At 43.7% G+C, this 27,742-nt stretch overlaps 4 protein-coding genes across 5 annotated transcripts; 1 reads left to right on the plus strand and 3 right to left on the minus strand.

The window, feature by feature from the left end:
• The first annotated feature begins 210 nt into the window (after positions 1-210).
• On the plus strand, positions 211-11,098 carry wipf3 (WAS/WASL interacting protein family member 3). 2 transcript variants are annotated; one of them, XM_080010536.1, is made up of 9 exons: positions 211-405; positions 1,225-1,438; positions 1,960-2,060; positions 6,273-6,426; positions 7,810-7,968; positions 8,123-8,827; positions 9,478-9,615; positions 9,744-9,845; positions 10,311-11,098. In XM_080010536.1, exons 3-9 carry the CDS (start codon positions 1,977-1,979, stop codon positions 10,349-10,351), a joined length of 1,383 nt encoding a protein of 460 aa, XP_079866662.1. In that variant the 5' UTR covers positions 211-405; positions 1,225-1,438; positions 1,960-1,976; the 3' UTR covers positions 10,352-11,098. The 2 variants fall into 2 exon arrangements, with proteins under 2 accessions (XP_079866662.1, XP_079866663.1); XM_080010537.1 differs by lacking the exon at positions 1,225-1,438.
• Positions 11,099-11,416: 318 nt separating this feature from the next.
• On the minus strand, positions 11,417-13,985 carry fkbp14 (FKBP prolyl isomerase 14). Its single transcript, XM_080012081.1, has 4 exons — positions 13,731-13,985; positions 13,458-13,609; positions 12,582-12,709; positions 11,417-12,474 (listed from the first exon to the last, which is right to left on the minus strand). The coding sequence occupies exons 1-4, from the start codon at positions 13,925-13,927 to the stop codon at positions 12,316-12,318; spliced, it is 636 nt and encodes a 211-aa protein (XP_079868207.1). The 5' UTR covers positions 13,928-13,985; the 3' UTR covers positions 11,417-12,315.
• A 639-nt stretch (positions 13,986-14,624) lies between these two features.
• On the minus strand, positions 14,625-22,797 carry LOC307233924 (uncharacterized protein). The gene is made up of 18 exons (XM_080005399.1): positions 22,771-22,797; positions 21,878-22,000; positions 21,670-21,779; positions 21,443-21,562; positions 21,241-21,285; positions 20,959-20,985; positions 19,510-19,581; positions 19,226-19,288; positions 19,095-19,121; positions 18,929-18,973; positions 18,644-18,679; positions 18,463-18,543; positions 17,606-17,702; positions 17,338-17,477; positions 17,010-17,129; positions 16,800-16,929; positions 16,314-16,416; positions 14,625-15,551 (listed from the first exon to the last, which is right to left on the minus strand). The coding sequence occupies exons 2-18, from the start codon at positions 21,978-21,980 to the stop codon at positions 15,482-15,484; spliced, it is 1,389 nt and encodes a 462-aa protein (XP_079861525.1). The 5' UTR covers positions 21,981-22,000; positions 22,771-22,797; the 3' UTR covers positions 14,625-15,481.
• Positions 22,798-23,527: 730 nt separating this feature from the next.
• On the minus strand, positions 23,528-27,451 carry LOC307237561 (cytochrome c iso-1/iso-2-like). The gene is made up of 3 exons (XM_080010300.1): positions 27,211-27,451; positions 26,021-26,191; positions 23,528-25,793 (listed from the first exon to the last, which is right to left on the minus strand). The coding sequence occupies exons 2-3, from the start codon at positions 26,187-26,189 to the stop codon at positions 25,636-25,638; spliced, it is 327 nt and encodes a 108-aa protein (XP_079866426.1). The 5' UTR covers positions 26,190-26,191; positions 27,211-27,451; the 3' UTR covers positions 23,528-25,635.
• Between the last annotated feature and the right edge of the window lie 291 nt (positions 27,452-27,742).

A 27,742-nucleotide genomic window follows, 5' to 3' on the forward strand; every position in this document is an offset into this window, starting at 1 on the left:
CGGTCAGGGCGGAGGGGCGTGGCCTCCCGTGGCAGCGCGTGAACGGCGGCTTCACGCCGGACGCGCGAAGGAAAAGAGCGCGCGCGTCCTCGGCGCGTCTCGTTCCGACGCGAACAGAAAACTTTTTGTCTTTTCACACCTTTCCCCCCCCCCCCTCCCCTCATGAATCTGAGCCACTTTCAAAAGTTTCATTTGTATTTTAAAACCTTGATTTTAGATTTTTATTTTATTTTTTTTTGTCTTTTTTTTACAATTACAAATGTTGACGTCGCTTGTCGCTTCTATTGGACGAGCTCCCGTTTGACTAAAAATAACCCGGCCAGAGAGCAGCACTATGAGGGCAGTCTGCTCCCTCTGAACTCTCTTGGACGCTCTGAACACACGGAATTCTGCTGCTTTCTAAAGGTAAGGCGGACTGACTATCTAAACCCGTGCAACCCGCTGTGCTGCAGACTATGATCGCGGTGCATGTCGCAGACCCTCCCAACGCTTTATTTTGTCCTTTTTAGAAATCCACAGTGAAACGTCGTGATCACAGTTTATTTTTTATTTTTTCCCCCCACCACCCGAAACGCAGGGTGTAGTGTGGGAGCCTCCTGGGGCATGAAACAGCACCTGGTTCTGGTTTCACGGCTGCTCTTTTACAGAATGCATTCAGTATGCAGTTTCAATTATAATAATAATAATAATAATAATAATAAAGTTCTATAAATAATGCAGCAAACAAGTAAAATGCATTTCATAAAAAACAAGTAACAAATAATCTCTTGAACTTGAACTTGAACTTGAACTTAAATATCAGCCTCTTTTGTTCTAGAGGCTGTTTTGTTTTGTATTTTTTAATGAAATGTCGACTGTGCATGCATAGAGGTGAATGCATAAAGATTGCCTGTTGTGTCTCTTTCTCAGCAAAAAAACAAAACAAAACGGGTGGATCCAATATCCCTAAAGGAAAACACAAAGAGGACTGTTGTCAGAAAGGCACTCGGTTTTCACACCTGTGCTGCCAGAGCTCAACCAACGGTTGACCTGTGCTTTACCACCATCCAGCACCCGAGCTGCCTGACACAGATATGAAGATAGAAATAGCAACATAGATAGACCTGCCAGTGGAAAAACAGGGCAACAAGTGGAGCATATGTAAATACACACACTCACTCAAATCTATCTCTGCGTTGATCTCGGTTGAGACCTTTCCCCTTCTCCCCTTCTCTCTTTCTGTAGCTGCAGCATAGTGGCCGAAAAAGAACAAAAAACAAGATTGTGCATTCGATTCAGTCTGGCGTTGCCGCCTGGATTCCACAGCGTAGCGAACGGGAAACAGGCCTCCTAGGGACGAGAAACTCCTCAAGAATTCATTATGTCACGACTGGGTGGAGGGCGTTGTGGCTCAAAATGTTCAGTGTGATGTACGCTGTGGCGGTGACGGTGACGGCGGGTAAGTGTTGTGACGGTTTCTCAAGGAGATAGAGGAGGGGGCTTCAGTCTTTCTGGTACACCTGCATTTATCTCCATAACACAGTCAGATCTGCCTGTTTACAATCTAGAGCGGGCGAGACTCGGTAGCGTGTTCCTGGAGAGTTTCCTCAATGTGTTTTCCATGTTTTCCATCTGTGGGATGAAGGGGTGAGGCCTCGCTGTTAGACACAACGTGAACCATTGTTCCTCTCCTCTGCTCTGCCACTGGACTGTGTGTGTGTGTGTGTGTGTGTGTGTGTGTGTGTGTGTGTGTGTGTGTGTGTGTGTGTGTGTGTGTGTGTGTGTGTGTGTGTGTGTGTGTGTGTGTGTGTGTGTGTGTGTGTGTGTGTGTGTGTGTGTGGAAGGGTCTCACATTTCCCCGGAGAGGAAGGAGTTCTCACTTGTGTCCTGTTTGCGGTGGAAACCCTTCCTGTTCGGGGGAGGAAGAGGTTGGTGAGCTTTTGTTTTGACCACTTCTTATCTGTACTACCACCCCCGCAGGCGTCTGAGGCCAAGGCATGCCCGCGGTTCCTCCTCCCCCACCTCCTCCGCCTCCCCCAGCTCCCCCTCCGCACCCCCCACCCTGCGCTGCTCCACCACAGGTAGGATGATGTTTTGGAAATGCTTGATGTAGAACAAATGTCCACCCTGAAGTGCAATCTGTAGAGCTGACACACGGCAATAAATGGGTGAGATTTGCCATTCTTGGTGAAATACGGCCATTGTTGTGAACCAAGAGACATTTCAGTACAACCGCCATTTGCTCTCTGCCTGATTTGAAAACCAGATATTTACACAGTAATTTAAGTAATTTTCGCTTTCATGCAATTGTAAACGCAAGCATTCTCAATGATCGTCCAAAAAGAAGACCTGGGGGGTATTTACATTATTTATCAGCGATTCGGTTACACACACACACACACACACACACACACACACACACACACACACACACACACACACACACACACACACACACACACACACACACACACACACACACACACACGGCAGACAGCAGACGCTCAGCTGCAGCGTAGTGTCGTGTTCCAGGCTCGGTGTTCTCGTGTTCAGTGAGCTTGGCGTGCAAAGGCAGGACTTTGAGACTTCTTCGAACTTGCTCATAAAAGGTGTGATGTCACATCAATGTATCGTTAAAATGACACGAAGCTACAGCACCCTGCAAATACTGAGAAATGTTGTCGTCCGCATTTTGGCTCGCTGAGATGGTAGTCGGTAATATAATATAATACTGTATACTATAAGACAATTTAATATACTATAACATAAGATAAGAAAAGATCACCAAAAAATAGATCGGTTGAGAAAGAGATTCAAATTCAAATGAGATAAGAAATAATATATGTATAAATCCACGTCTCGATCTGACTTTCGATTTTAAGGTCACAATTTGATTCGATTTTCTACTTAAACATGTGTTTTTTTCAGCACTAACGGCTTTGTTAGACCATCAAGTCTTGATTTGTAAAGAAAATAACTTGATTCTCAATAAGTAACTTTTATTTGAATATAAAAAATGATAAATAACAAAAATATGAAAATCTTTAAACACACCTCAACAGTTAGTAGCTTTAGCAAAACTAGACTAGAATAATAAACAATAAGTTACTTATTACCCTACTTTTAAGTTACTCGCCAAAATAAGCGCAGAAAAACGGATGCTTTTTTGTGCCAGAGAGGAATGCTGGTAGTAAAGGGCTTCTTCTATGCGATCAGCTTAGTCATTAACTGTCATGTTTGTGCGTCTCCACTGTCATATCATATCAGAACCATTGGTGCCAGGTAGGGCTCCAAATATTAATCTTTAATCCCATTTGAATTTCTTCATTATTTTTAATATTAGATTTCATTCAAATTTGAATGCTCAAATTTAGTGCGGGGGGGGGTGTTTAGCAAATCTTTTCTCCAAACAAAACAACCCATTTTAAATGTTTTGATTTGATAATAAAAACAGAAAATGAAAAATAGACTGTGTGTGTGTGTGTGTGTGTGTTCACACACACGTGTGTGAATATATACACATACAGGTACATTTCATAAAATTAGAATATCGTGAAAAAGTTCAATATTTATTGTCACTTATTTCAGAAAGTGAAACCCATATATTATATACAGTGGGGCTGTTTAAAATATCCTTTTTTTTATCTTATGTAATATTCTTATTTTCTGAGACACTGAATTTTGGGTTTTCATTATTTATAGCCACATTCATCAAAATTTCAAGAAATAAAGACTTGAAATATTTCACTCTACGTGTAATGAATCTACAGTAGATTCATTACACGTAGAGTGAAATATTTCAAGTCTTTCTTGAAATTTTGACTAACTAAGAATATTACATAAGATAAAAAAAAAAGGATATTTTAAACAGAAATGTCAGGACTCTGAAAAGTATGTTCATTTCTATGCACTCAATGCTTGGTTGGGCCTCCTTTTGCGTGAATTACTGCATCAATGCGGCGTGGCAGGGAGGCGATCAGCCTGTGGCACTGCTCAGGCGTAATGGAAGCCCAGCTTGCTTTGATAGCAGCCTTCAGGTCATCTGCATTGTTGGGTCTGGTGTCGCTCATCATCCTCTTGACAATACCCCATAGATTCTCTATGGGGTTCAGATCAGGCGAGTTTGCTGGCCAATCAAGCACAGTAACACTATGGTCATTGAACCAGCTTTTGGTACCTTTGGCAGTGTGGGCAGGTGCCAAGCCCTGCTGGAACATGAAATCAGCATCTCCATAAAGCTTGTTAGCAGAAGGAAGCATGAAGTACTCTAAAATTTCCTGGTAGATGGCTGTGTTGACTGTGGACTTCAGAAAACACAGTGGACCAGCACCAGCAGATGACATGGCAGCCCAAATCATCACTGACTGTGGAAACTTCACACTGGACTTCAAGCAATGTGGATTCTGTGCCTCTCCACTTTTCCTCCAGACTCTGGGACCTTGATTTCCAAATGACATGCAAAATTTACTTTCACCTGAAAAGAGGGCTTTGGACCACCTAGCAACAGTCCACTTATTTTTCTCCACAGCCCAGGTAAGACGCTGCTGACGTTGTCTCTGGTTCAGGAGAGGCTTGACACGAGGAATGCGACATTTGTAGCCCGTGCCTAGTGTTCGTCTGTGCGTAGTGGCTCTTGATGCGCTGACTCCAGCCTCAGTCCGCTCCTTGTGAAGCTCCCCCAAATTCTTGAACGGATTTTGCTTGACGATCCTCTCAAGGCTGCGGTTATCCTTTTTGCTGGTGCACCTTTCCCTCCCACACTTTTTCCTTCCACTCAACCTCCTACGAATATGCTTGGATAAAGCACTCTGTGAACAAGCAGCTTCTTTAGCAATGACCTTTTGTGGCTTTACCCTCCTTGTGGAGAGGGTCAGTGACTGTCTTCTGGACATCTGTCAAGTCAGCAGTCTTCCCCATGATTGTGTAGCCAACTGACCCAGACTGAGAGACCATTTCAAGGCTCAGGAAACCTTTGCAGGTGTTTTGAGTTCATTAGCTGCTTAGGGTGTGACACCATGACTTTCCAATATTGTACTTTTTCACAATATTCTAATTTTCTGAGACACTGAGAATTTTGGGTTTTCATTATCTCTAGCCACAATCATCACAATTTCAAGAAATAAAGGCTTGAAATATTTCACTCTACGTCTAATGAATATATAAATATAGATTAAATATGGGTTTCACTTTCTGAAATGAGTGACAAAAAATATTGAACTTTTTCATGATATTCTTATTTTATGAGATGTACCTGTATACATGTGTTATGTATGGAAGTATGTATGTATGTGTTTATATATATATATATATATATATATATATATATATATATATATATATATATATATATATATATTATAAGTACGGTGTTCATATATATATTCCTGTGTTCATACATATATATATATATATGAACACAGGGTGTTCCCTGGGTGAGGCTGTTTTTACAATGTCATATATGCACATGTGGCGCATATAGTGTAGTGAGTAACGTTTTTCACACCTATACAATGGACCCAGGTTCGATTCCCTGTGTGTGAATTTATGTTTTTGATGCAAACTTGATAATACAATCTTGATTGTGAGAGTGAATATTTTGGTTGACAGTTAATACAAGGACGGAAGAATAAAATGGATAAAGAAAGACAACCAAAGTGATAGCGGAATATCACTTTGGTGGTCTTTCTTTATCCATTTTATTGTTCTTGTTGAATAGTCTTCTGAATGAACCACCTATTGGACTGGAGTGGAACAGTTTGTTGTATAGTAGCATGCAAAAATGTGTCCAAACAGCCATTGCTTTTCTAGAAGTCAGCAGGCTAATTTGCATAATATTTGCAGGTCTTTAGGCCGTGGTGGAAACACAGACAACGGGCTGATGAAACCTTTTAGTTCCTGAAAAAAGTTCCTGGGACTAAAACCTCCCAGTGCTTTGGGTGGAAACGCAGTTTCTGCTCACCAGTGAGCCCAGCATGGGCAAGTGGTAGTTCGTCAAAGTAAGCACGAGAATTGAAATACATTGCTTCATCGCCCAGCGCAATAATTCATTACGCAAACAAGTATTTTAGTTCTGGACAACTGTTTTCTGTGCCGACCCCCACCTACCTCCACAACCACTTCCATGCACACGTCTGTCTCAAAGAGTGCTCAATGACCGGACATTATTTGCGATAAACTCCACCACGTCATTCCCCAAACCATCCACTACTACACCACAGGTGTCGGTGTCTCGATGGGTGCAGTTCACGTGCTTAGGGAAAGTGCCAAAATCGTCCTCTTACTCTCTCCGACAGCCTCGGTCAGATCCAGCCAGGTTGCCGTCGGGAGGAGGTGGAGGAGGCGGAGGAGGAGGCAGCGGCAGGAATGCTCTGCTGGCGGACATTCAGAAAGGAGCCAGGCTCAGGAAAGTCACGCATGTCAACGACCGCAGTGCCCCCGCTGTTGACAGTAAGAGAGTGTAACCTTCGATGTCACACATACACACATACACACACACACTCTTTCGCTCTCCCACTCTCTCCCTATCTTGCCCCCGCCCCCCTCTCTCTAGCGCTCTTGCCAGGGTTGTAGTAGTAAATGAACCTCACATGTAGCTATTGTCACTGAGAGTCATTTTCCCATGGGAGAGTGAGGGTGGTGGTGGTGGTGGTGGGGCAGGAGGTGTAACAGTATGTGTTTGTCTTGTGAGAAGCAGTGAAAGTGAGGAGAGGTAGCATGTGGGAGAGAAAGATAAAGGTGAAGAAAGCCAAAGAAAGAAGGAGATTTTGATGAAAAATACAGGATGTGGGCACTCTCATATCTTCGGCGGTATATCAACTCAAGATTGCTTCTTGGGTCACACACACACACACACACACAGACACACACACACACACACACACACACACACACACACACAGGAAGGAATGCCCCATGACAGATAAGAATGTACACAGAAAAGGAAACCTCTGTATTGTGTTTGCAAAGACTCACACTCGATGTACTGTGTGTAGACAGAAGACATATAGTATCTGGAGTGCCTGGAAAATATATTCTATTCTATTACATTGCTATAAACTCAATGCCAGCGTTAAGGCAATGTTATGCTGAGTATTATATTCTAAGTTAGATACCAAAAAAATACTGATGTCACACTTTCCAGAGTCAGCGTTTTCAAACCTATTGTTAAATCTGACAAATCCGAACCATTCTATCTTACTGAAGCAAGTCGTGCTTTGAGAGTAGTAAAGCCTTGTGGAGATATAGAAGAAATAATCTGTACGGGTCTTTTACACTCCCTAAATATCACACCTTAATATATAAGGATAAAATTAATTATTTCATGTCTATTATTTAATACTATTAATGAATTTACGTTTGTATAGGTTGGCTTTTTACACTACAATGTTTCCTATTTCTATTGGAATTGCAAGAATCTCCTAAGCCGTGAAAGCTTTATTTTCTCAATGCATGTCTTTTCCAATATCATGTTGTTGTATGCAATGCCCCCTTGTGTCCACCAGGGGAACCACAGGCCAATGACAACAGTCTATGCTATGGAGGCATGACACTATCTCAAGGTTAACGATTTGTGCATTGAACTTCAGGTGGGATTCCCAGCCATCCAACAGTCAAAATGGCAATTTTTTATTTGGCCATTTGGCCATCTATTTAGATATTTAAGGTTTTGATAATAAATCAAGACTTTTCCTGAATTAATTTTAAGGTATACAAGATCTTCAGGGTGTCTTTTTCAGAGATAACAATTCATCAGCTTTGGTCCATGTTATCCAAGCGTCTTAATACTTATAATCAGGATTTGGACATTTAGGTGTGTGTGTTGTCCCCCAGAGCCCAAGGTCAGTGGTGGAGATGTTTCCAGCGGTTCTGGTTATAACCAGGGGGCGCCCGGAGGCATGGCACCCCAGGGGCCCTCCCTGGGGGGGCTTTTTGCAGGTGGGTTTCCCACACTGAGGCCAAGAGGACAGAAAGATGCAGGAAAGATCTCAGGTTGGTTCAGTGCTTCCATCTTGTACGAATGATTGATTCTCATAGTCCCGCGAGTGTGTTTTGGTCTGGTGCCGTCTCTTTATGCAGCATCATTGATGTGTGTGTGTGTGTCTGTGTCTGTGTGTGTGTGTGTGTGCGTGTGTGTGTGCTGCAGTCTCTCTGTCCAGCTCATCGCTAATGCCAAAGCCTGTGTGGAACCCTCCCCCCTCATCAGAGTCTGGCGGCGTCTCCGAGGCCCACAGGGCCATAGAGCGAGGAGGCTCCGCCCACCGGCTCGTGGGACCCTCGTCCTCTGCTCCCTCCTCCCTGTCTCACAGCAGCAAGCACCCTCCCCCGGCCCCCACCTCCTCTCCTCCACCGCCGCCCCCCTTGGCTCCTCCCCCGCCGCCACCGCCACAGCAACCGCTGACGGCCTTCCACGACCGGCCCACCAGCCGGCCTCCGCCCGTTCCCACCTGCCCTCCCCCGCCTCCCCCCTCTCAGCTCACAAGGCCCACTTGGCTGCCAGTTCAACACGCCCACCAGGGGGCTCAGCCGTCCACCCCTCCTCCCCCACCCCCACCCACACCTCCCTCCTCTGTGCCGGACCGCTCCTCGGGGTGCTTCTACCCTCCGCCCACCTCCCCCTCTGTCTTCTCGGAGCCCCCCAGGAGGGACAGCCTTCTGGGTCCCCCTCCGCCACCTCCCCCTCCGCTCCCGACCTCCTTTACGCCCAGCTTCTCGTCCACACTGCCCCCTCCCCCCCCTAAGCTGCCCCCTGTGCCCTCCTCGGTCATACGGCCCGGGCCGCCCCCTTTGCCACCCTCCTACCCATGCACTGCCCCCACCCGAAGACCACCCGCAGTGCCACGCAGTGCAGGTATGTGAAGACCAAATACACAAGTGGTTTTCCCTGGGCAACTCGGTTATGGGTTTTGCAACGAATATGCCATTTAATTTGTTTTTCAAAGACTTATCATAATGAATGGATTTAAAATTGTGCCTTTCCTTTACAGTCAGCTTGACAGAATGGGTCAAATTACCTCTAAAAAAACATGAAAAACGTCCCTTCAAAAGATGTGAAGCAGACGCTGGTCAAAGGTGGCTTCAGTTAATTGATGATCCCTCATATTGTGCCACAAATGCAATGAATATCAGATATCATGTGGAACAAGTTTTAGGAATATCTGCAGTAGCACAAAATTTTATGTCAACTTCCTGCTTCGCTGCACCGTTCTTCTTTTGGAGACAATGGGAGACAATGTCTTCTGAAAGGACATTTATCATGGTTTTCTGAGGACTAAATCATTTGGCCCATTGAACTTCATTGAAGACTGGTCAAAGGTTTAAGGGCATTTCTGACTCCAATAAATTGCACTATTAGCTGACACAGAACAATGTTTTCATGGGATATTCATTTCACAAAACCCAACTTATTCTTTAACATGCAAAAACATAGCGTATTTAAACCCGTAGTGTTTCTTATGACAATGACGCCTGTCGCTTGTTCCCCGTCTCCCGTGGCAACAGGTGTGGGTCGCCTGGCCCCTCCCCCTGCTCCCCCCGCCCGCTCCCCCAACACAGAGTTGTCCAGTCGCATTCCTCCCCCACCGCTGCCTCCCCCCCTGCCTCCCTCCAGCCTGAGGAACGGCCATCTGCACAACCTGGGTGAGGCTGTTTTTACAATGCTACAGTCAGGTTATTACCGAAGGCCGGCGTAGCAAACTCCTGTTTGTTTTGTCTGAATCCGGACTAGACACAGTGGCTCTGATGGCTCCATTGTTGTGACCTTATAGATGACTTTGAGTCCAAGTTCCAGTTCCACCCTGTGGAGGATCTGCCCCCACCCGAGGAGTTCAAGCCTTTCCCTCGGATCTACCCCAGCAAAGAGAACAGAGGTACCAACGTGGGCCGCACTGTGCCAAGCGCTGTTCCATTGGTAGTTGCAGGGTCCTGTAATTTGTGGAAGTCCAGGAATTTTGAAAAGTAAATTCTTCACAGGGAAAACCAAGGAATTTCCTTAAACTTTCACCTGGATCATGGAATATCATGGATATGTATTCATTGCAATTCATTTCAAGCCTAGATTAGACTAATCTAGTCTTGGAAATTCTGCACATAAAGGGTTGATCCTGTGAGACATACCAATCATTTAAGTCAAGATAACACTTTATTAATCCCCAGGGGGAAGTTTGGGAATTCCCAAATGTATCTCGTGAGATTTCAGGTGCAGGAATTTTGCTCGCGCACGTTGACTAAATAATCACATGAGTACTCATTAGGTTTGACATGGAGTTTTAGAATTTTTGAGTCTGAAGTCTAAACATCTTTCTGATTCTCCTGATTTTCCTCTCTCTGTGCAGTGAACCCCAAACCCCCTGGGATCAGGACACACCTCCGATGAATCACAGAAACATCCCCCGGATAGAAATCTCATATTCCCCCTTCTCCACCGCATGATGACAATGACGCTGAAGTCTTCCACAGACTTTGGTATGATGCTGGTTTTGACGCCAACCAGCTCACTGCAATGAGTGTGTTCAGTTGTCATGTGTATTTTTGGGGGTATGTAAGTAGCGAGGTGTAGTAACTGAAGACCTTTAACCTTGGGATGGAATGTTTTGAATGTGTGTGAGGGGAGGGTTCTCACTATAGTGCGGGCTCTCTCTCTTTAACTGTCTATCTCTCTCTACCTCTCCCAACCTCAGCACACATACATGGACAGTGTGTTTGTGTTCAAGGACAATGTTCCTGGTAGCTAAATTTAATTTGATTCTGGAAACAAAATGCTGGCTCAAGGATGGCAGGCCTTGAAATATACCTGTAATCTCATTACAGATTGATAGATTTCCATTAGGAACCTGTTACATCACACCGCATACTCCTGATACGACAGTTTCAAATGGCCGCACTCAAAATAGATCTTGATGCGTATCACTTTTACTACACGAGGAATTTGCTGTCTATCGTCCACCTTCCCACCGATAAATGTTTCATCGTGGTCCTTTACATCGCTGAAAAAAATGCCACAAGGCAATGCTTTATTAGAGCTTTACGACTAGTAAAACTAATATTTTCCTCAAATACAAGCCACTTATAGGTTATCCGGAACATTTTTTACTGTTCATGAAAATGAAACAGCAATTGTCAAGTCATTGCTTTGTGTCCATCCATTCTTTTTTTTTTTTTCTTACAATGGTCAATGGTTTGCATACCCCTTTACATGTAACGGTGCTTTATAAGTCAAATCTTTCACAAGGAAACATGCTTGTAAATCAAAGACAATCTAACATCTTAACATTATTATTATTATTTTTTTTTTTTTTACATTTAGGGCACCTATGAATCCTTTTGTATTAAGTCTGCAGTGTTTGGCCTGTAAAGTGATAAAGCAGCTTATAATACTAACTTAATATAACTTATCGGAAAACAACCCATACAACGTTATTGTATGGGTTGTTTTCCGATAAGTTGTGAAGACAGTGCCACCTGCTGGTTTAAAATGAGTATTACAGGCTTCTGCCACTAAATAAATCACTGTTTTAATTTTAAAGGCCGGTAGTCGGTTTTGTTGATCAAAAATACTTTTAGAATTCCTATCAAACATTTCCTACAGTAACACTCAAAGTATAAATCCACCCTATGTTGATAAATTGGAACCCTCCTAACTTGGAACCCTCTTAAACACCTGTCTTTTTAGCGTTTAATGAGGATTCAGTGGGCCTACCGTCATGTTTTTTGTTCAAAATGTCAATAGATTCACAAAATGTATTTTTGAACATTTCAGCATTAGTGAAACAAATGTTGCTCAACAATGTGCATTTGAGAAATCCACTAAGAAATATCTTTACTTTGATTTAGAAACAAAAGATAATAATAATGAAAGTTGTGAAGAGTAACACTCTTGTATTCTCAGTGATATTTTACTTAATATTGGGGATTTCTACTTTAGACATTAAGATTGATCGAGGCAACATCACATTTCCAGGGAACCTGTTGTCACCACAAGCATATTCAGAATTTACCTCCATTACCTGCAATATTCATTACTGAGAATAGGGGTGAATTTGGTATGCAGGTATCTTAGCGGCAGGAGGTTCAGAATCAGTCTGAGGATTTGAAATGCCAAGTTCTTCCAAATTGAAATATTACATTAAAAGCACACAGGCAGTAAACTCATGGTCTCGAACATGTACAGTACAGCCTCAGGAAATAACTTTACAAAACCTGAAAACACCAACGACCTTATCAACCGAACACGAGCAGTCCTTTAAAAAAGAAAAAACTGTTGCTCTGTGCCAGAAACATTCCTGTATCAAACGCTTGAGAAACTGAGGAGTAAGTTGCAGAAAACCAGACGGAATCGTTTTAAAGTTCGTCGTGTTTGTAGGTGAACTCCCTGGAGGATATGAAGCCGTCTTTGTTCTCGTCCTCCTTGTTGAAAATGTCCTCCACCAAGTCGTCGTGGTGCGTTTCGTTGGGATCGTAGCCGTGGCGCTCAAACTCCTTCTGCAGGTACTGCTTCACCTGAACGAGAGACACCGATGTTAGACTGAGGTTGTGGGAGTCCAGAAGAACCTATTTAAAAAATAAAAAGGGGATGCAAGAGTAAAATGAGGTGACTTTTCCCTCACCTCCTTCTTGGAGAGCTTCCAGTCATCGTTGAGGTCCATCTCCTGGAAGGACTCGTGCGACCTGGGACCATTTCTGATCTCCATCACCTCGATGACGAAGGTCAAGGGGCTTTCAGGCGGGATCTTACCTGATTATTCAAAACACCACCAGATCGGAAGTGAAGGCAACCGGAGGTTTTTGTAACCATTAAATTGGCCAAAGAATGTGTAACTTTTGTTAATCTGAGCCCCTCGGCTTAGGGTTATTATGAAACAAGTGAGAGAAGCAGAGGAATGTGTTAGAGGGGTTATGGTGCAGAGTTCTTACCGGGGCAAAAGCACAGTATAGCTCACATGCTCCATGCTGAGAAATGGCCGACTGATAAAAGTTTGAAAGACCCGCATCCGGAGGAGCAGTCCACGGATGCTTTAAGACAAAAATCTTTCAATCAGTATTAGTTACAGGGATCAAGTGTAATGTTCATAGTATTGCGTGTTTTTCTACAATACAAAACTACAGAAAACTATATCAAAGTGTAAATCCATACGTCTGCGTTGGGGGGATTACACTACAAATCCCAGAACTCCAACAGCAGCAGCAGCAACATCCGTGTTAATCCTCATTTTCACTCTGACATGCCTTCTTCCGATCACTTCATTCGTTTTTCTTGGTCATTGCGGTGGGGACATTTTTTCATCCGAGGCTACTGTGGACCCCGCCACCAACAGCGGAAGCATGCACATGCATGACGCAAATACATTGAACAGGCGTTCCATACAAAGTGCGAGGGAAATAAAAGTATAAAATATGTTGTTGTTTTTTCACTAAATAATCCCACGGATTACCACTTTAAATATTAATGGTACACGTAAAACTTCAACATGGACATCGTGTACCTCTGCCCTCCTTGCCATAGGCCAGAGCTGGAGGGATGATCAGCCTCCTCTTCTCTCCACTGCACATGTCCTGCAGGCCCTTGTCCCAGCCCCGGATCACCTCCCTGATGCCCAGGGTGAACCACACTGGCTGCCGGTCGCCCTCGGTCCGACTGGGAAACGCACACGGACATCCCCGTCAGATGGGAAGCATGCACCGGGTGAAAGTCCCTGTCCTCCAACCCTCCTCCGTTGCACAGTGATCCAGACACAGCGCGTGACGTCACAGCTCACCTGGAGTGGAACAGGGTGTCGTTTTGGAAGTAGCCCTCATGATGCACCAGCAGCATGTCTCCATACTTGGACCTGCGGTGGCACAGGAACGGTTTGTACAACACTTCTATCTCCACCTCGGCCTCTGGGAGCTTCCCCCCGCTGACCAGGAAGACCAGGGAGGCGGAGCAGAGCCAACCGAGCACACTGAGCAGCATTTTGTGTCCAAGACGTTCGAGGATAAAACGGACTCCTCTCAACCCGAGGGAGCGATCGAGACGTGGCAATGACGTCATCATCCGCGAACTGTTGCAGGAAGTCTTTCGCCGATTGGTCGGATCCTGTCATGAGCCCCGCCCTCAGCCGCCCCCACCCCGCCAGTAATGCTGCGCGTTCCATCAGCGTTTTAACTCGGGAAATAAACACAGAGTCCAAAGGAACATGACATTTGAAATCGGAATTCCATGTCGGAATTCCATGTCGAAATTCCATGTCGAAATTCGGGGCGGATCACACGGACCCGAGTGCACTGACATAATATACATGACACAGCACCACGGTGGCACATACCGTAACGCATAACGAAGTTCCACCTTACAAGGTTTTATTTGAATACTCGTCTAATTTCGTTTGTGCGTGACGTTAACATACGTTTTTGCACCTTGTAAGATTCACACGCTTGCCGATAAAAAATACATTTTTACCGCAGGCTTCCATGTTTACCCGAATAGAGACAATGGAACGCATTTAGCTTGAAGTGAGACCTACTGATCGGAATGACCGATTTCCGAGCCCCTCTGGAACGCATCATAGGCAATCTTTCCAGGACCATTCTTTATTGTAATATTTATTAAAGGAAACACCACTTCACAGTGTAATACCATTTAAAACATTTTGCAGTTTTTTTTCCAGCTTATTATTATCGTTTTTTTTTAATCTTATCATCTAATCATATTGAAAAAGTCATGCTTCAGCAATATTCACACGTTTTAAAGGTGCTTACTGTTATTATTGTTATTATCAGTACGTCCTGCAGTTACAGTAAACTGTAAATAAGACATTCACTTCAATAGGTCCACATTGCTGGCAAATACAATTAGAGCATTGCTAAAAGGCAAAATCCAATGCACACAATCAAATATGCCCCCCCCAAAAAACATTCACATGCAATAATAGAAGATTACAGTCACCGCATTATTATATTATTTTTTTACATTAATATCATGTTTTACACAATACATCATCTCTTATTCAGAAATATGGATATTTACACACCCCTGACTGGGGTTCTAAATATCAGTGCTAATACAGTATATGTTCCTCTCTAAAATGCTACCTCTTGCAATGATCTCTTGCTACACGGTTTTAAAGAACACAGCTCCAATAACAGTCATTGACATTACAACCAGATGCTATTAAAACAGTCACATTTTTAACATGGTGTCAGCAACCACCAGTTCCTGTAACAGTGCTGCAGCCGATGGTGTGGCACGATCGCCGAAGCCATTTCCTAAGGCTGCCACGGGACGTCACAGTTCCACAGTTATTTTTCACAGTTCACACCCCAGGTCCTGAGCATGAGGGCTTATTTTGCCTGAAGTGCTCTATCAGTCTGAAGAGTTAGCTTTTGGGATGGAGAGTCTTCAGTGATGAGCTGAAGTGTGAACCCCAAAAGCAGAAAGGGGCTCTGGACATGCAGCCTCTACACGCTGGTGGCCATCATTTAGTTGTAGCTAAGTTTATTTAATGGGTCGGAGGGCCAGGGTGGGGGCTCAGGTGAAGTACTTGCAGCTGGTGGAGTCGATAAGGCAGGAATCAGTGCATCGTAGCTGCCCGAACGATCTGCAGACGACACACACACACACACACACACACACACACACACACACACACAGATCAGACAGATATGCTCATATTTAATCTAATATACAGTTTAATAAAGAATATATGATGATATATTTAAAAACTATGAAACTATTTTTATATAAATATTTTTGTTAAATATAAATATATTATAATTTTTAGTATATATATTTTATACAAACAAACAATACACGCACGCAGACATTGAGACGCGTAAGTCTGAACAGTCGTTAAACAGGCATGCCGTTAAGTGGGGAGTACCTGAACACACACACAAACATATTTTATATATATATATATATATATATATATATATATATATATATATATATATACGTATATATATATAGAAAATTGCTTCATAGGTTTTGAAATATCATAATTTTGATATACGTAATCCATTTGGAGCTCCCTCCATGCCCTGATATAATAAAAGTAGCATACTGTGTGTGATATACCTCGTTGGCATGAAACTGTTGCCTAATATGCAATGTGGAATATCCCCACTTTGATCAGTTACGCACTGTCAGTTTTCAATGTACAATCAGAAAGATTCTTGTTTAGCAGCAATCTGTAGCTTATAGGCCTAAATGTGAATTGAATCACAGGAGATGAGTGTTGCTTGCTCCAACATAATAATAAAAGGAAGAAAAACAAGAACATTTGTCACACTCGGAAGGGTCAGAAGGTTGAAAACACAGAGAAGGATTTCCGTGTATCTTTAACATAAAGAAAAGGTACCCTGGAAGGTAGGATTTGCAGGTCTGGTAGCCAAAGTCCTTTCCATCGCACTCTTCCATGCCCTCGTGCCGATAGCCGTCCCCACAGTAAGCAAACTTACAGTCTGAAAGGGCACAGGAAAGATAAGCTGATCAGAAGGGAAAACGGGAGAGGGAGAGGGAAGAGGAGGGAACGAGAGGGAAGAGGAACATTACTAATTGCTTTGGCACTCCCTCCCGTGAGCTCCACCGAAGCCAATACGGCATTTCTTCCCCTGCTAATTTAATTGAATTGAGAGGTGGAGTGTGAGACACCTTGACAGAGGGAGAAGGGGTGAGATTAATGAAGCTCCAGTGAGCGCCCTAACTATGCTTACTCCTTTCCCTTGCCACCATGCGGGATCAAATTTAGAGTGGACACAAGAAAATCGTTGCCAAGCAGTTCTGCCCGTGTGTGAGTATGTGTGTGTGTGTGCTTGTGCGTGTGATTTTGTGACACGTGACTCACTGAGACAGGCGTCTGTAACGACTTTGTTGCCGTCATCGCACTCTTCTCCGTGCTGGGCTTGCACCTTGCCATCCCCGCAGTCACCCGCTCGTTCCGGGATCTTCTCCGTGGACTGGAAAGGCTGGAACGGCTGAAGGCCCAGTGTCACGGTTGTATTATTTACAAAAAAACGTTTTATTGTCAATGAGTTACTCTATGGGTTTGTAGTACCTGTATCGGCTTCCAACCGTCTTTGTCCTTGAAGTAGAGCGAGCGCTGATCTTTACGGAAAGCTATAGCGTTGTCCACCTGCAGACGGTTCAGCTCCTCCTCGCTGTTTACGACAAATATCTGCACGCACACACACACACACACACACACACACACACACACACACACACACACACACACACACACACACACACACACACACACACACACACACACACACAAGTGAAACATAATCCATATGGAAGAATCGTTGGTTTTTGTGTGGACGTAATGTTCAAAGACACAGCAATCGGATGGGGGGGTGTATTTTGCATGAACGGGGTCTCACCGCAGGGACCTTGTTGTAGTTGCCCTGTTGGGTGTAGCTGCCAAAGGGGGCGCTACTCACCCCGGGCGAGGGGGCGCATTCACATCGACTTGCGGGGCCGGGAACACCCTTCTCCCCCTTCTCCCCGACCACATAGAGGCCTGGGCGACACACAAGCACAAAAACAAATTCTAACCAATTGCCAGGGTATATGAACCAAGGCTATTTGGGTGTGTGTGTATGTGTGTGTGTATCTGTGTGCGTGCGTGTGTGTGTGTGTGTGTGTTACCTGAGGCAGGTGGACCGGGGGGTCCTGGGTGGCCTGTGGGTCCAGATGGTCCTGAGGGGCCCATGGGCCCTGGAGCTCCACCATGGCCCTTCATACCCTGCATAAACCAGACATACCAGTATATCAAATATTAAACCCACAAACACACAAACTAACGCTTTTAATGTTACGTTGCCATTCCTGCATCGCTGGAATTATCCATCAGAACACACAAAAACACACACGCACACACACTTGAAGATTGAACAAGTGAACGCATGCACGTGTGCTTGGTATTTGTGTGTATGTGTGCATATGTGTGGACTTTAAAAAGATCTGAGCAGCCAAGTCCCATGCGCTCCCAGTGGAAGCCTAAACTTAGATCCGGAGGTGAAGGCCTGAGCGACAGAATTAGTCGGCGGCACAAGACAGAGTAAGGAATGAGGGAGCGCTGGCTGGCGACAGCAGGGGTCATGCAATGGCGGTGTGTAATTGGGCCTCGTTCGGACATACCCGCGGACCACGACACACACGCACACATACTTCATAGGTTTGAAATATATCACCATTTTGATATACGTAATCCATTTGGAGATCCCTCCATGCCCTGATATAGTAAAAGTAGCATACTATATGTGATACTCCTAACTGGCCTTAAACTGTTGTCTAATATGTAATGTGGAATATCCCGACTTTGACCAGTAATGCACTGTCAGTTTTCAAAGTACAATCAGAAAGATTCTTGCTGACCACCAATCCGTAGCTTATAGGCCTAAATGTGAATTGAACCACAGGAGATAATTGATGCTGGCTCCAAAACACTACCATGACAGATCATATTTGAATCCTAAAAGTCCACTTTATTTCCATTCCTTCACCTGTTTTCCTCTCTTCCCCGGTCGCCCGGTCGGCCCTCTCTTGCCCGGAACCCCTTGCTCTCCCTTCGGTCCCAATTCACCCTGTGGCGGGGGAGGGGGTAAAAGGTTGTCCATGTAAGAGTCGGTCGTAGAAGTAAGGGTTCAGAGTTGTAGAGTTGAATCGATATTAAAGTTTGCAAACCTGCTGTCCCAGCATCCCAGGCAAACCGATGGAGCCCTGAGTACAAAGGAAAATCAGAAAAAAAAACCTCGAGTGCAAGGGTTGCTGAATCTATTTTTAAGCCTGACTCTGAAATGGGGGAAAATGAGATCTCAGGGACCCGGGGCTTTTTTTAAGCATCCTAATCCTAAACCTGTAAACCCTTTTTAGGTTCCCGACATCAGCTCGAACAACTGGACAAGAGGCTTTAAATAGTTTTCAGACTGACCTTGACCACTAAAACCGTGCAAAACACACCATACTTACTTTATCGCCCTTGGGTCCCATAACTCCACTGTCACCACGAGCTCCCTTCAGTGGAGGAAGAAGAGAAAAATGGCAGAGAAATCTCAAATGAAGCAGAGAACCGTACAGGAGTACAGAATATAAGTACAGCAGTTATAGTACAGTATACAACAGTAGAGTACATTACCTTTTCCCCTTTGTAGCCAAGCAAGCCCTGAGAAATGAGGGGAGAAAATATACAAGATCCGTAGAGATGTAGAATATAAAGATGATTCATGGCTTATTCAATGAGCTGTGATGTTACCGTGATGTACAAACCTTAGTCCCTGGTGGTCCTCTTAGTCCGGGCAACCCCATGAGTCCTGGGTCACCTTTCTCTCCCTGAATTAAACACAGAAAGATGTGAAACATAGGTGTTTGTCTGATTGTATTTTGACTGGGACACATGTTGTCAAACCAACATAATCATCTGAGGACCAGATGATATGCTGGTATGCACACTGGACAAGGCCTTACTGTATCAGAGAAAATATATATATATTTTTTATATAATCTATTTGAAAAGAGATATTTCTATGTATTAGAAACAACGTCACACTCACTTTGGGTCCCTCTTGACCGGGCCACCCTGACTGCCCTTGTTTCCCCGGGAGCCCTGGGGCTCCTGTGCGACCCTGCAGAGGCAAGTTACATAACCAGACGTCACAGTGCTGCTGGGCACGATTAAAGCCAAACCAATTATGCCTGTACATGATTCAATTTTTTCTTATGTTTTTTTTTTTCATACTTTCTTTCTCATATAGTTTTAAGTGCAAATACTGTAATAGAATGTCTTTTATGATGAATGAACATTAGATCTTTCGCCCGCTGCCTCGCTGCAGGAAGCCAGAGTTGTTTGGGTTGGAGCTCATTCAACAGCCGCCGTTTGTGAATGGAAGCTTTTCATCTATTTCAATGTCCTGCTGCTATCATATAACTCTACAGCTGCTATGAGGTACGCATCCAGGTTCTGAGTCAAAGTCGGCGTCAATCTATGGTGTGAACTCCAACACTAATCAAGAACAGTTGGATAAGTGATTCTATCTGTTGGTGTTTAAAGTGTATCAATTAAAAATTAGCACACCCCTACATGGTGCATCATAGAGTGATTCATTTGACATCCACACCACTTCTTATGAAAGGAGATGACTGAGGATAAAAGCCTTGGACGTTCTGTGGATCTTAAAAGGAAGCCACAGAGCTTGTGTTTATTAGAGGACGGACCAAAGACCCACTGGATCTAATTTCCATTGCTAATTCCCCCCTACAGTACTTGGAGGCGGAGGAGCCAACTATATTACAACACTATACAAAAGCTGCACATCTCAGCGACACCTGCAATGAGTGCGCCCCGGGGCTGCCGCTTTTCGGGGAGAAAGCGCTCGTTTAAGCCAGCTGCCATAAAAAGTCTGCAGCCCGCAGAGGTATGGCCGGGCCGCCTCTGCTGCTGCCTCCGCCGGGCACGGTGATTTATCACGGAGCACGGAGGCACTTAGGGAGATTAGAGTGCAGGAGCGCGGCGGAGGATAGCCTGGATCAGCAGGACTGAGCCAGACTGCACACACGGGGGCCAATGGAGCCCGGCCAAGGAAAGGTGGAGATGGGGGGCGGGGGCGGGGGGGGGGGGGGGTGAGAGAGATGTGGAGGAGGAGTGTGCACAGGGCGGAGAAGAAGAGGGGTGAGAGAAGGGTGAGGGGAGACGGAGCGGGAGACAATCAGGCTTGGCCATGTGGTCAGAGTAGCGAGTGGAAACTAACACGGCACGCGCCATTAAGCGGCTACGACCAAGATTGCTGTTCACATTGACGGGGGAAAGAAAATCAGAAGGATTTACAGAGCAGTTAAAGGAAAATGGAAGAGACTAAGAGAGAGTGTTAGAGAGCGAGAGAGAGGAGAGAGGGAGAGTCTTTATCCCATTACACCAAGGACATTGTAGACTGAACAAGGCAGGGACAGAAGAGAAGAGGAGAAGAGGGATGAGGGAAGAAGCAGCACAGGGAGGAGCGGCTCACCTTTAACCCCGGACGTCCAATTTCTCCCTGGTAGAGGACGGGATGGGGTGGAGTGGCGAGGGGTGGGGTGGGGTGGGGTTACAACTCATTAGAGCAGAGACACAAGGACACGTGGAGAAATTACTATAAACAACATTAGAGGTAAAAGTACAAGACAGCCAAGCAAACCAAAAAGGCAATTCTGCACACACACACACACACACACACACACACACACACACACACACACACACACACACACACACACACACACACACACACACAACACACACACACACACACCTTTTCCCCTTTTGGTCCTTCTATGCCAGGTAGTCCACTGTGACCCTGAAACATGCAACCAAAAATGAATACACAGCTCACATACACTGGAGCACGGTCCCACGTTCAGGAAGATCGATACTACAGAGCTGTTTTCATTTGAGATAGACCGACGACTTATCACACAAGACCCCAAGGTGTGTGTGTTGGGTGTGGGTCTCACCTCTGCACCGGGGGGTCCCGGGGGTCCAGGGGGACCGGTGGCACATCCAGGGATCCCCTGATTGGTTTCTTTCTGGTTATCTCCCCCTTTGACACCAGGCCCTAAGATGTCCGAATCACCCTTGAACATGCACATAACGATGATCAGGTCTTGCGTGTGTGTGTGTGTGTGTGTGTGTGTGTGTGTGCGCATGCGTGCGTGTGTGTGTGCGTAGGCTCGACCCCTACCGGATTCCCGCGCTTCCACAGCTGAGGAGGCGGGGGAAACAGCGGTGGTGGGGGAGGGGATGTGAGACAGCAGGGGTCGAACCTCATGGGCTCGTCCAGAAACCCGGCGACTAGTGGAGAGACACACCCGGTTACGCAACACTCAATCAGCGGATGAATCAAGTACACACACATACAGGTGTAGACACAAAGCACCAGCGTTTCTTACCTGAGCGAGTTGACAGGATGTTATCAATGTAGGTGTGGTGGGAGAGGGCCCACGCGGAACACAAGAGGACATAGAGGGACACCGTGGCCCACATCAGGAACATTCTGCCCTTTTTTTTTAAAACTATTTAAAACACACAATAAAACTAGTTAGACCTTCACTCAGTCCCTGTTGCTGCTCGTGCTCCCCATGATCACTGGTACCTTCTGTCACTTAGGGGTTTCACTGTCTCCTCTCCTAGAATATCTCGCTCTCCTGCATAAACTTAGACCACCACCACCCCACAACGTGCACTGCAGCAGTTGCATCCACCGCTGTAACTACAACCGTGCACCACCAACACCCCCGCCCACCACCCACGCCCCCCGCTTCAGCTGTGCCAGTTGGTCCTATTTAGAAGTAGTTTGTGTGTGTGTGTGTGTGTGTGTGTGTGTGTGTGTGTGTGTGTGTGTGTGTGTGTGTGTGTGTGTGTGTGTGTGTGTGTGTGTGTGTGTGTGTGTGTGTGTATTTGCTTTCACTGACAGCGATCAAACAACACTGAGGCATTTTAAGGGTTATTTGGTTGAGAGCCTGTATAACATTGACCATTAGAAGATGGAACAGGTTTTTCGTCCTTATAATAATAGCACACACCAGTTCCTGCAGGGAATTAAGGATAAGATAAGATAAGATAAGATAAGATAAGATAAGATAAGATAAGATAAGACAAGATATGATAACACCAAATACGATAAGATAAGACACGATTAGATAAGATAAGGTGAGATAAGATAAAACAAGATGAGCTCCGATTTAATTTATCCCCAGGGGGTAATCAGGATAATCGTCTTTATAGATTCGGATTTATTATCTGATGATAATGTTTTCCCTCAACATGCGGCAGTTTCTCTTACCTCAACCTTAGGTTGTGAGCGGGTTTCTTTTTCAGACGTCTGGAGCTGCTCCTGCAGGCGATATGCACGAATGGCTCGGTTCCCTCTGCTTTTGACTCTGATGCCATGTAACCACGTTGGATTTGGGCGATTAAATCACTACGTTCCACTTATCGACCCCCGCTCTCTCTTCTTCCACTGATTAATAACATCACAGTCCTGCAGGGAAGCGCGTTTCGCCCGTTGCGCGTCGACGCGCACCAGGAGCCAGTATGGGCTCTGCGATGCTGAAGCAGCGCCTTTTTGGGTTGGGGCCACAGCGGACTTTTTTCTCCAAAAATATGTTTTTTAAAGATATTATGATCAAATCGTGACGTTAGGTTGACACGTAATTGTTTTATGTAGGATAATTTGTTCATGCATTCGTTTCACGCTGTTTTTTGCACTAATATTAAGCGAAATGGCGACACCTACTGGTCATTTTGTGATTATACAATACGCTTTTTATTTACGCTTTACTGCTTTACTGTATATTTTTACGGTATCCGTTTAACGTTCCCGTGTTTATATTTTTATTTAACTGTCAAATTGATGAAAAAGCAATATTTCAGCAAAATTATTATTATTAGTAGTAGTAGTAGAAGTAGTAGTAGTAGTATTATGTTTAATTACTGTAAGTAGGATTCCTACTTATAACATAGCCTTTTCTATAATATATTTATTTAAAATATTTTAATGAAATACCAAATTTAATATGAAAATATTGATACAAATGACAAAATATTAAAAAATATTTATTATAAAAATGATTATACAGTTGTCCATCACACCAACTCAAAAGCTAACAGTTGTTCTGAATAATGTGGTCATCGCCACTTAAAGGCTTCTGAATGGTTCCACTTAATACACGTTGAATAGACCTATACTTGAAAGGTTTCTGTACTTTTAGTGAAAGATCTCATTGTATTCCCTGAAAAGATAATTTTGGAGGAACAATTAAAAAATGTGGAAGTTGTAAAATACAGACATTATCACTTTGAAAAGAAACAGAAGAGACCTGTCTCTGAAAAAACTGACAGAAAGTACTGCATAATGTTAATAGAATACAATATAACACAACAGAGAATAAAACTGAGCATAGAAACGACAGCGTGAATGATACATCAAAGAATACAGTAGAGAATGGCAGAAAACAAAGAGCAAGTTCATTGCAGCTCCTATATATATATATAAACCCTTTTTAGAGATTTGCAGCATTGTACAAGGCCTTGCCTGAAAGGTTTCCCAAAAAGTCTTGAACCAGCTCAGTTCCCAAGCCTTGCACTTCAAAAGAACATAGAAGCACAAGAGCAAGGACAATGTGCAGGAAGCGGCAACGGTGGTTAGTTTTCTCAATTGTTTACACACTAACACTGGTAGTTGAGAAATGATGACCACAACCGGTAACTCATGTAACAACTAAACTCCCCTGAACTATTTATTCTAAAATACAAGCACTTTACACTCAGATTTAACTTGTAAACCACATTTTTTAAAACACTAGACTCAATTCTCTACATTTGGCACAATCTTCATGAATCAAATCTCTTGCGTTCACATGGAACACTCTGCCATTCAAAATGCTAAACTTAAATTTCCTACTATCCACATTGACTTTGCACATGGGCAAACACATGTTGCACAATTGTTCAATTAACAATCAGATCTTTACTGTAACAAAACAGGCCACAGATGAGAGGAGAGAGGAGAGAGAGTCATAGCAAGAGGAGTGAGAGTAAGAGGTGGAGGATGTGGAAGAGGAAGCGCAAGACCAAGGGTAGCCAAAATCTCTGATGAAATCTGGGCCACTTTGGCTGACCATGTTCAACCATGGTCTGTAAGGAAGGCTGGGCAGAGAGTTCAACCGAACATGAGCAGGTTCACAGTAGCGTCCATTGTCCAGATGAGAAAAGGTAAAAAATCTACTCTCCTTACAGTATTGTTGTACTGTAGATCAATACAGTACATGTTTGTTTGTTTTGTATGTAGTACATTTTACACATCCAACTCTGTGTTTGTTGGGATGTATACAGTATTTGGGGAAAAAATAAAAACATATTTTTTGTTTACATTACAGTATACAGTACATGTGAAAACATTGTACAAAAAAACTTAGTATTACACTGAACATGCAAATGGAAAAAGTCTTCTGATGAGGCATTCGTACTAGGGTTTTCCATTCGTACTATGGTTCTCCATTCATGGTAGTGTTTTACATAGAGCACATCAGTCTTCAATTGGTTCTTAGAAATGTCTATTCATGTGATGGTGTGTGTGTGTCATTTCGACACACACAAAAGAAAACATTTTGAAAAGACATAACATTGTTTTAAATGCAGAGTTTCATTTTGCAGGAGATTTGTGGAGTTTTAACTTTTGTGTGCATGTTTTTGGATTTGTGTGTAAAGTTCTGAGATTATGAGGTATGTTTACAGAAAACTTGTGTAAGCAATTGAGAAAAATAAAACCAAAAGTATCATTTATATGCATATACATATATAAATGATTCACAATTATACAGAGAAATAGTATTACTTTTAATCCGCAAAAGGTAAAAAAACATTAACTGTAGTACAGTTTTTAGCATAGTCTGTAGCAGTTTCTGTATATCAAATCAATAACAAAACACATATCTAATGTAGAGAATGCAGAGGGGCTGTGCTAAAGTAAATTCTAGGAAGGCTACAGCCCCCTAAAATATGTCTTAGACCTCTTTGATAATCCTAATTTATACCTCGGTCCATACACGTGTGTACACGTGAGTGTGTACACGTGAGTGTGTACACATGAGTGTGTGTGTGTGTGTGTGTGTGTGTGTGTGTGTGTGGTAGTACACGTGTGTCCACCCTAGGTGGAGGGTGGGGAAGTGGCGTCTTTCAAATAGGCTATGATGTCGCTTCTCTCAGATTTCTTTCTGATCCCAGAAAATATCATTTTGGTCCCAGGAATGTATTTCTTAGGGTTCGTGAGGTAGGTGTTCAGAGTCTCTTCGTTCCACACTATACCTGAAAAAGACAACGCACACAGCAGTTCATACTTAAGATTTCTGAATACAGCTTTCGGGTTATGCTCTCACTGTATGACTCTATGACTCTCTACTTTCTATGCATGCCTGTAGATGTAGGTCGCTATAAGACCTGTCCAGACCTGCAGTTCAGGAAGGTGAACACTCTTTTGAGAAATATCCAGGTTTGCTTTGTATTCTACATGTATAAAACACACACGGCCATACCCTTGTCGATGTTGGCCTGCGTGTAGGAGAAGCCGGGTGACTTTCCAGTCTTCCTTCCGAACAGACCCCAGAGGTTTGGTCCAACCTTGTGTTTCCCCCCTTTCTCCACCGTGTGGCACTGGGAACACTTCTGGACAAACACCTTCTTTCCCTTTGCGACATCGCCCATGGCTGGGGAAGAAAAATAAGTGAACCATGGTTACCAGGTGAAACGTTTCAGTAAAAACACAATAGTTGTGATCTAAAGATGAGATAGGCTTAGAGACCAAAAAAGGTTTGGCAGGTTTGGAAATACCACCATTAGAATCTCCCAAAGAGCCATGAGCCTACAGAAGTTAACTAAGAGCACAGGGCAGGTTTAACAAGGTGGACAGGGAAGGGAAAGGTGTGTGTGAGTACATAGTTATCAAATGTATCATACATTTAAAAAAGTATTATCCCGGTGGTTGTGGGTGTGATGGCAGAAAACGAAATATGTGCAACATGTATTAATAATAATACTATCATTTATTATCAAAACTTTTAATAATTAATAATTTAATTAAATATTTTTTATATAATTATTGTTATAAAAAAAAAAATAATAATAATAACAATATTAGTTATGACATTCATTTTTATAGAAACTTTCAACACATCATGCAACTCAAAGTGCTTTACATGAATAGAAGGCCATCACATATTCTTATTTTTATTATTATTATTATTATTATTATTATTATTATTATTATTGTTATTATTATTATTAACAATAATTATAAAAATAAGCAAACAAGTTAAATGCATTTAATAAAAAATAAGTTATGTCATCTCTTCTCTGACAGAAACGGGTGTGGTTGGGTGGTGTAAGTCCCCTATATATAAAGGTTATGGGGGGGGGCAACATGAAATACATCAAATATTTTGATTTCGACCTGATGGTTTTGTAGTTTATACCTGAAATAAAACAATACGTTTCCAAGTGTTTACTTGTAGGATCAAAGCAATAGAGTAAATAAAACCCACAAAAAAGTTCCAGTGAACAGAAAGTAATGGCAGACCTGAGTTGTCAATATAACTCAATGTCTCTCTGTTTGTTCTCCTTCTCACAGCAAAACGTACCTAATGTAGATATTTTGTTAGAGGAACAAACTCTTCTTATATTTACCTCTTGTAGACCATGAAACCCAAATAGTGAACGATAAACTCACCTGAATAGAAATCCAAGTATATATCCCGATCGGAACACACTCGGTTTGGTGGAGCGCGCAGAATAGTTTCCTCGCAGTGAATTCTTGCAGCTCGCCACGCCTACTGGCAGAAGTGCTCCGGATTGGAGAAATGCGCCATCAAACAAGAGGCAAACAAACAAATAAGTTTCGGGGTAGGGACAAGGGAGAGGTTGTAAAAGTCCAGACCCGCCCTGCCCTTCTGAATTGTGGATCCAGCCCCTACTCCTGCTCACACTGCAGATGGACTGGACGTAGTCGTGGGGGCCGGTCTCTCACCCTCCCCCAGGGGTGTGCTCCACCTTGAACCCCGGTGTGGTGCAGCTCCGTGCCCGCCTTTATTTGAGACGCCACGCATTGTTTTCGGAGAAACAGGTAGGGCAACCCCTGGTCCATGCTGGGTACTACTGCCACCTACTGGACTGCTGCTCACTCGGTTGCATCGACGCTGAAACATACGACTGCCATCTAGTGGACACAAGGTCGATGTGTATTTCAACGATGAGTACTCACA

This window comes from Zeus faber (genome assembly GCF_960531495.2).
Source record: "Zeus faber genome assembly, chromosome: 1".
Classification (NCBI taxonomy): domain Eukaryota; kingdom Metazoa; phylum Chordata; class Actinopteri; order Zeiformes; family Zeidae; genus Zeus; species Zeus faber.